This window comes from Phalaenopsis equestris, unplaced genomic scaffold (genome assembly GCF_001263595.1).
Source record: "Phalaenopsis equestris unplaced genomic scaffold, ASM126359v1 Scaffold000422, whole genome shotgun sequence".
Taxonomy (NCBI): Eukaryota; Viridiplantae; Streptophyta; class Magnoliopsida; order Asparagales; family Orchidaceae; genus Phalaenopsis; species Phalaenopsis equestris.
The window spans coordinates 258791-268235 of record NW_018164863.1 but is presented as its reverse complement, the minus strand read 5'-3'; the positions used below and the strand labels follow the sequence as shown (position 1 = coordinate 268235).

At 36.7% G+C, this 9445-nt stretch overlaps 2 protein-coding genes across 3 annotated transcripts in view; both read left to right on the top strand.

Moving 5' to 3' along the window:
- Window positions 1–2085, top strand: part of LOC110027315 (phosphatidylinositol/phosphatidylcholine transfer protein SFH13-like) — a 19706-nt gene extending 17621 nt beyond the window's left edge. For both annotated transcript variants that reach the window (XM_020728685.1, XM_020728686.1), the window contains 2 exons: window positions 1328–1402; window positions 1523–2085. In XM_020728685.1, the coding sequence (XP_020584344.1) occupies window positions 1328–1402; window positions 1523–1540 (93 nt within the window). In that variant the 3' untranslated portion in view covers window positions 1541–2085. The remainder of the gene's footprint in view (window positions 1–1327; window positions 1403–1522) is intronic.
- Window positions 2086–7635: 5550 nt separating this feature from the next.
- LOC110027312 (photosystem I reaction center subunit V, chloroplastic-like) lies at window positions 7636–8387 on the top strand. The gene has a single exon (XM_020728678.1). It carries the CDS (start codon window positions 7753–7755, stop codon window positions 8197–8199), a length of 447 nt encoding a protein of 148 aa, XP_020584337.1. The 5' UTR covers window positions 7636–7752; the 3' UTR covers window positions 8200–8387.
- The last annotated feature ends 1058 nt before the right edge of the window (window positions 8388–9445 follow it).

The window sequence follows — 9445 nt, the reverse complement described above, 5'->3', positions numbered from 1 at the left end:
AGTGTCGAACTTGAACACGAGGTCTCGCCAGAATTTTTCCTGCACACCTCTTCAGACAAAATCAAATCACAAATATCATCATATTTTATCTTGGATTTATCCGCAGAACTGCTAACTGCCATCATCATGGCTTCCCAGCTATTTGACAATGAAGCCAACAATATCAGTGCACGTATCTCATTGTCAAAATCAATTTCAACGGACGACAATTGATTTGTGATGGTGTTAAAAATCGTTCAGATGTTGAACAACAGACACACATTCCGCCATCTTCAGATTGAATAACTTTTTCATCAAGTACACTTTGTTATTCGTCGATGACTTTTCATACATACCTGATAAGACCGTCGTAAGATTTGTCGTCGTCCTTTCTTTTATGATATTGCAATAACCCCCAGAACCTGGAAGATGAAGTTTCTTCCCATAGAGGTAATCCTCTATCTGCATCATCCAGTATCCAAAATCCGTGTCGTCGAACTTCTCGATCCCCGAAACCTTCATTTCGTCTCCTGTCATCGTTTTTCCTCAGATCTGAACCAAGGCGCTGATACCAGTTGTTGTGAAAAACGACGACAATAAAGCGAAAAATGGAATGAGAAAAAAATTGCACGCAGGAAAAACACCAGAGCGACAAACGGATTTACGAGATTTGGCAAATTTGCCCACGTCCACGAAGCTGCAGACAATTTTATTTAAAGTTTATTTATTCGAGGAATTACACCGTCGAGCGTCTCGATGCTTATAAGAAAATTCTTATCTCCTTTCCTCCTTTCCTCTCTCTCTCTCTTTTGCTCACTTTCTCTTAGCTCTCAAGATGACTTGGTTTGGTCTTGCTTGACTTGCATTTCCTTTAGACCAAAAGAGACTATTTATAGAAACCATGAGAGCAGTAGATGAGAGGTAGGTGAGCGGTAGGTGGAATGTGGTAGGTGGAATGTAGGTGAACGGTAGGTGGGATACTTAATTAAGAAACTAATTAAATTCGGTGGACCGGATCTCCACATTACCCAACAATATATATATATATATATACATATACATACGTAGATATCTATATATAGATATATAAAGTTGCAATCCAAGGTTTCTTATTGAACCACATTGCAATAATATTAGTTTATTTGCCACTAGTTTACATGCTTAGCAACTTTTGTTTATTTTTTCTTTGAATTTTGAGGAAAGATTATCCAGTTTTTGCACAAAATCAAACTCTTACCTCCATAGTGTGAATCAAGCCCCCAACCAAGTGGCCACAGACAGAGATTTTCCCTTTAGATTTAGATTTAGATTTTTTTGTTAGTAATCAGTGAAATGCCTCTTATTTCAGCTTATCAAGTCCACTATAATGAAGCAAATGGAGATCGCTTCAAGTTTAAGTGCTGTGCAGGAGTCCACCTTGAGAGTAAGCCCGCCTTAATATAAATTACAAATTAATCTGTAATAAGCAGGGACAAATAGCAGCTAAAATACTTGTAAATGTCATTTTGTATATTAATTGATTGGCTTATTGTCTTTTCTGCAGAAAAGGTCACAATGTTGAGAGATTAGAGTATCGCTACACTCAAAAAAAATCATTTGGATCCCAATTTTATGGGTGGATTAATCAAATCCAGAGTAGCATCCGCAGTCACTTCGAAGAGTTTTAATGCTCCACCTGATATGAAAAAGCTGTTGTCTGGCATTTCTGAAGAAAATAATAGCAGAAAAATAAATGGCTGTACTTGGTTGATATGTAGCCGGAATGTCATTTTTTGGTTCATTAGTGCTGCTTCAGAGAGGCAGGCATGAATCGCTTGTAGAGCTGTAAATTTAGAGGTGCTTCAGAATACTTCATAAGGCGGGCTTGCAGCACAAGCAGCCTTGGTGTTCTTCCCCTTTTTTAACTCCCTTTTTTGTTCCATTTTTTGAAAATTTTTTTCCTTGGTTGACATTCTTTTTTGTAAGGTTTGATATAAGGAAATAAAAAGAGAATATAGGGAGGTGAAAAAAGTGAACCACAGGAAATTTCTGTTACTACAAAATGAAGAGTTTAGTCCTCAACCTAATGTTTTGTGTTGCTATGTTCCTCTGTGTACATTTTTACATTTCGGCTTTATTATAGTTTTCTTTCATTAGTAAAATCTTCTGATACTTGTTGGTATTTGGCAGATTATTAATAGGATTTAACTTGGGAGCATGTTATTAATAGGATTTTGCGATGGATTTAACTTAAAATTACCCAAAAATCTGAAAATGAAAATTAAATCTACTCTGTTATATTGAATTTTTTCACGTTATGTTTTTTTTCTTCTTTTTCCGTTTTTTGTATGATGTAAATCCAAATTACGAGGTGAATTTATTTCATTGTCACTTGTGAGCTCTTCTCGCACATATTAGATTTGATAAATTTAGATTTATCAGATTTGATAAATTTAGATTTATCAGATTTGATAAATCCACCTTTTTTAACTTGTGATGAATTGATGATTCGATGAATTGATGATTCAATTCTTGTAAACAAAATTTGGTATTTATGGGGTGTTTGGTAGGGGTGTAAACAAACCGAACACGAACGAATAGAACTTGTGTTTGTGTTCGGTTCGTTTGAAATTTAGTTTGTTTGAGTTAAGCTCGTGTTTAAATTGCTCGTGAAGTCATTGCTTGTGTTTGTTTCTTAACAAACAAGCCGAACACAAGATGAACATATTAATATATTATTATTATAAATTTATAAAATTTATTTTTTTTAAATATCATTTATTTTTTTATATGTAATTATTTTAAATTATTTTATATTTCGAAAATAACGATTGAACACGAACGAACGTATCACTGTTTTTGTTTGGTTCGTTTCGTTTAACTAACCGACCGAAAAAAATTTATTCATGTTTGTCTCGTTTGCTTATCGAACGAATCAAACACGAGCTCATTGACGAACCGAATATGAACTGTTCGCGAACAACGAGTTTTTTTTACAGCCCTCGTGTTTGGTATGATATTTTTAACAGGTTTTAAGTTGGATTTAATTTAAATCCAATTAAACATCATAAATAGATTAAATAAATCTGTTGTCAAGTTAAATTTATTTTTTGCTTGTTTCGTTAATTAAATTCGGATTTATTAAATTCATTTATTTATTGGATTTAACAAATTTTGCATAGAAAAATAATATTTCAAATAGATTTATGTCAAACACCTCAAATAAATTTAATTGAATTTAATCATGTTTGAATTTAATAAATCTGAATTTATTGGATTTACTGCATTGTATTTAAGTCACATCGTCCTTGCAGCGAAACACCCACTTAAACTATTTAATTGTCAATTTAGTCTCATTCATCATCTAAAACTAATTTGTTTGATTCCTTGTTATATACAATTAAGTATTACTGACAAATTGTCGGAAAAATAAAATTACACTGCAATTTGACTTAATTTTTTATTATTTATATATATAACACCTACAATTTTCTTTTTTATATTCATAGAACCCAAATCTTTTCATGTAGCTTTAAAAATATCACCATTTTAACATCAATTTATGAAAAGAAATACACCTTTTCATGCATAGGTAAGGTGGTAATGTATGTAAAAATTAGAGTTGAGCTATTAGGGTATAAATACATAGGTAAATCTTTTTATAGAAAATAGTTCGAAAGTATAATCATAATTTTTACCTATGCTTTTCACTTTCATTAAATCTTCGAAATAGAGAATGCCGATCCCAATTGTTCTAAAAGAAACTGGACGAACCGGTCATCAGTCACAATACCATTCCACCATTTGTATCGGAAACATAAAATTTGGTGCATTTACATACATTCATATCACTTTTCCTAGCTTTTCTATAAGTGAAGTATGTCTTTTGAAGCATTGATTTATGACACTTGTTGAGATTTGGATCCTGAAAGAGGTAAAATATTTATGTGCGTAAGATGTATGCAACATTGCGTAGGTCGGAGGTTATTCAGAGGGTACAGGGAGGTTCTATTCGCATTATACCCCCTTCTAACCTCCCTGTAACTTACATGTACCTACCGGAACTACAGAAACGCGAAATTTATTTGTAGGTTACAGGGAGGTTACAGGGGTATATAACCACCCTATACCCTCTGAATAACCTCCGGACGTACGCAACACTGCGTACGTCTTACGTATGCAAATATTTTCCGTGAAAGAGAGCACTCACTGCCACAAAGATGAATGCCTAAAACGGCATACCCAAGCCACATTTATCCTTTTTTATGAGGGAGATCTATGAAAAGTGTTGAAATTCAGAATAATGCAGAATATTTTTATTGATATGAAAAACGAGGTATAAATAGCCCTTACATGAATTCTAGAATAGAAAAAATAATAAAAAAGAAATAACGAAAAATGAAAGATTCCCTCCTTTCACCTGTTACTTGCATTTCCACACACAAAACCTTCAAAAAACATAACATAAACACATGTAATGCAAACAATTAATGACATTTTAAACAAAATTTAAAAACACGTCAATGAACTGCTTGTCTTTTCCTCCCATGGAAACTGAGTGATGGTTTCTTGTGCCTCCTTCCTCTTGCCAGACAAATCATAGAGTTACCTTACATAGTTGTCAGTAGTTCGCTTCCAAGTTCCATCTTGTTGAACACCAAGTTGAAGAAGATATTCAAGAAAGTACTAATGTCGAAGAGGATGCTACTGATATGGTAGTTGGCAATCAGGACGGTTACAATGATCGCATCGTTGTAAAAATTACTCTTAAAAGGCAAGTCTTCCTTGGTGAAGCCTATGTGAAGATGTGAGCAACATATGGGTGATAGGATGGTTGTTTATAGTTCTCTTGACTGAATCGTCTTTAGGCTGGTTTGATGAGATGAGTCTTTATCTCCTCCAAAAATGGCAGGAGCTACACCGACAATACGAATTTCGTGGACCTAGATTTGCTCGTCCAATATTTCCTCGAACTTTTCCTCAGTCGTTGGGTTGTTCCTCCTAGTGCTACGACTTCCTTCAATTTTCCCAATTTGATTAACTTCACGATTAAACTCCAAACAATCCTCAATGTCGTGGTTGTGGTCATGCTGGTAGAAACAATATTTCTTGGGATCTTAGAGGTAAGTTTCAGTCTTCATTGGAGGTGCTATACTAAAGTATTATTCATTTTTGTTTGGTTTCTAATTTCTCAACAATTGAATCTCTCAACGGAGTTGGTTTGAGTGTTTCATGGTTGAGTAGCTGGCGCTTGTCATATCGAGTTGGACGTTGAACATGATACAAGCTTGAATCCCTCAGTGGTGTGTTCTGTCAATCGCCCTATGAACTTGGGATGGTCGACCTTCTTCATAGTGAGGAAGGGTGAAAGGACGTGAATCCTCCATTTCTAGCCTTTGCCTTGGGTGATCTTATTCTGTGGGTAATGAGCTGAGGACTCTACTTTGGAGGTGGCAGGGTTGGAGTTATGTGCATTGGTTGTTATACGGTTTTTTGGTTAGCTCCAACAACTCCGTTAGTGTTCTCATCTGCTGCAACACTAAAGTGTATTAAAATTGTTATTCCTTCAACCCTTGAGATTGATCAGCATGTGCGATCGTGGGTTTCAGGTCATGCACTTATGATAGTTCCTTTTGAAAGCAGATGAAGAATGAGAGTAGACTCTCCTATGTCCTTGGTGGACTTATATAAGGGCTTGCAATCTCTTCAGAGGATTTTGGACACCGAAAAATTGTGCCATGAATAAGGGTGTAAATGGGTTGAGTCGAGCTTGAGCCACCCTCAGCTAGAGCTTAAGCTCGCTTGATTTAATTGCTTGAGCTCGAGCACAATTCTACAAGTTGGAGCTGGCTCACGAGCTAGATTATTTAGCTTGAAAGAGAGAAAAAAAAAGTAATATTTAAACTAATATCAAAATTAAATGGCAAATATAATGAATATTCAGGAAATAATTAATAAGAGATCTCTTGCTAAAAATGTAAAATATTAGGTTTAAAACTTTTTAAATAAATTTTAAAAAAAATAAAATTTAATATATTTAAGTATATTTTTTTATTAATTATTATTTAAAGGGGCTAACTTGAGCTTGGTATGTTAGCTCATTTAGATTATTTCATGTGCCACTTATCGAGTCGAGCCCGAGCCGGCTCACGAATCAGCTTAGCTCACTTACACCTCTGGCCACCAACATTTGCTTGAAATCAGTGAATGATGTGAGTACTCCCATTGGTAATCCATTGAGGGATGACTCCCTTAGCATGGTAAGAAAAGGTGTCATTTTAGCACGTCGGTGATTCTTATCAAACATAAGGTCAACTCAAAAGAGATTATATGATCAGTTGGGTTGGTCTGCCCTTTGTAGGACTCCAACACCGAGATCTTGAATGGTTTTAGATGTTTTAAAGGCTCGACCTTAGAGATTTACCTCAAGAATACATTCTTAGGTTGATCGGGCGCCTCAGTATGTCTGAAATGATGTCAATTGATTGATGTTGACCCAACACTATCAAAGTATTGAGAGCTATCTCTCTAGAAGGCTATAAGGACTCTCTCGTCATTGGGGGCAACCCTTCATCCCAGGGCTGCTAATGTCTCTCCTAAGTCAGCGCGCCTTAGATGAGCTCCAACATATGATCCTTTAACTCTTGGATTTGCTAGGCTATGAAGCCTCTAGTGCACTCCATATTGTTAGTATCTCTGATATGAAGTTCATCTCCTTGAGCTACTTTACTTCTTGTTTGTGACATGATCTACGCTCATCACACGTTTTTAAGATGTTAAATTCAGATTTTTTTCTGAATCACACCCATGGAATATAATGTAAATAAGGGAGGAGAGAGAGACATAAATAGAGATGGATGAACAGTAATCAATCGCGTCTTATTTATAAAATATTTTTCCTATTTACAAAAAAGAGGGTAATGTGATGATATTAAATTTTTGCTCCTATTTCGAAAGTGCCCTTACTAGAGTATTTCTAGTATTTTACAGGCATGAGCTTATCGTTCGACTGTTTTTTGGCTCGGTCAGCTAAGCTTAGTCAGCTTCAGGTTGATTGAAGCAACTCGATCAGCTAAGCTTGGTCGGCATGGGTAGATGGGTTGATCTAGAGTGGTTGTCGACCTTTAACCCTTGGTAAGGAACTTTTAGGACATCCGAAAGATGACTGAAGATACTGTGGAACTAGATCTTTTCTTGGATGGGCTCTACTAGAGTAGGCTATTATACTGGATCGGTTTTCTTGTAGTGGTTGGCCCGGATGCTCTTTTTTCTCTTTTCTAATCGAATGATCGGTGCTTGGATCATCTAGTCTTCGTCTAGCTTATTGGCTTGACTTATATGGTTTTGTTCGATCAATCAAGTGGGCCTCTGGATCTCCCGACAGTAGAGTCGCTTACAATATATTCTTCCCTTCTGAAGTGTTGGATCTTTTTAAAATTAATGTTGACATATTTTTGAGTTCTGTCAAGCCCCCTTTCCAGAGTTATGGAGCTGCAGAATTTGTTACAGAATAGTAGCTATGAGAACTTTGAGAGAACTTTGAGCTATTTTCAAATGATACCCATTTAAATAAAGTCTTTTTCAACTAATGCTGGCTGGATATATATATATATATATATATATATATATATATATATATATATACATACCAAACACATATATAACACAAACCACCAAGGAAGAATCCCTTATCCCCTCCTCACCCAATCACAACTCTCCTCACCTCACCCCACAAATCCCATCCTCCTCTAATACCCTCCACTCGCCACCCACGTCCTCCACACTCCCTCCACCATGGCCTCCGCTACATCAACCACAGTCTTCTCCTCTCCCCATCGCTCCTCGTTCCTCTCCCAAACACCAATCACCACCCCCAAATCCTCCCGTCTCTCCTTCACCGCCAAGCGCCGCTCGCCAATAAGCATAAAAGCCGAGCTCAACCCTCAGTTGGTGATCAGCTTAAGCACTGGTCTTTCCCTCTTTCTTGGCCGGTTCGTATTCTTTAATTTTCAGAGAGAGAACGTGGCGAAGCAGGGCTTGCCGGAACAGAACGGTCTTTCGCATTTCGAGGCGGGAGATACGCGAGCGCGCGAGTATGCCAATTTGCTCAAATCGAACGATCCTGTTGGGTTTAATATTGTTGATGTGCTTGCCTGGGGCTCTCTCGGGCATATCGTTGCGTATTATATACTAGCGACTTCTTCGAATGGGTATGATCCCAGCTTCTTTGGCGGGCAATGATTTAAGGACTGTAGTGAGATCTCTACTGTATGTGTTTTGTTTTGGTTGTGCCTGTGTGATATTTTGTTATGGGGCTTATAGAAGAAGGATTGATGGATTAGGGGGATTTTGGTGGTGATGGAAGGTTGGATTTAATCTTCTGTTTGTAATTTCGTTTTTTAAGTATGAAACAGAGTTTTTGAACTTAATTTTGGCTTGGATAGCTTTGCTGAAGTTTTAGTTTTGTCAGTGGGATTCCGTTCTGGTTTTTGTTTTTGCGAGGTTTTCGTCATTAAAATTTTCAAAAATAATAGTTACGTTCTTTTTTAGGGGTATAACCCAGATATAACCCCATTGTACCCCCTGAATAACCCCTGATGTACGCAGAGCTGCGTACATTTTATGTACGCAAATATTTTCCCTTTTTTAGAGAGTTTTTTTTTAATCAAATGAAGATTACTGGTGTTGTGAACGTTGAGTACGATCAGCAGGACTTGTAGCCCAATATTGTTTGGCAAGAATCAAAGTTCTTGGTGATGGCCTTCGATCCGTCTTGCTCTATACCAAAAATCATCTATCTGGTGCCAAAGTACACATCAGTAGACTTCATGGGCCTGATAAGTTTATATGCTCAAAAGATGCATCACCGGAATAACCTGCTAAATTGAACCACTGACACGCCAACTGATCTGTACCAGTTGCCGAGCCGATCTCACTCGACGAATTGACTTGATAGACTCACTTGGCGGAACGCCAATAGATCCTTGAAATTGTCAAAACAAAAAAAAGTCTAGGCTCACATTAAGGATTGACATCTATTACATCCTCATTTATGAATAGTCTGATATTCACGTCACAATCTTTGTATCGAGACATTATGAATGAACTTTAAAACTGTTACTCATATTTTAATAGTTTTCTAAAACATATACAATGAGAGGGGGGGTGTAATATATCATCCCCTCCTCTCTTATGGAGGAAGAATCATGAACATATTTGTTGTGAGATATGTACTTCCTGGCATAGAAATGAGACGAAAAAGAACACAAACAAACACAGATCGTTTACGTGGTTCAATCCAACTGGATCTACGTCCACGGGAGAGAATCAATCAAATATTTTACTAAGGCAAAAGAAATGGAGAATACATAGCTTATACATAGAGATGAGCCCTCATCTTCCTTCTATGGCCTCCCTCTCAAGCGACACCTTGATACAAGGCCTCAAGATGCTCTCCTCCTCTCTAACTCTATAGCTATTCTCTCCT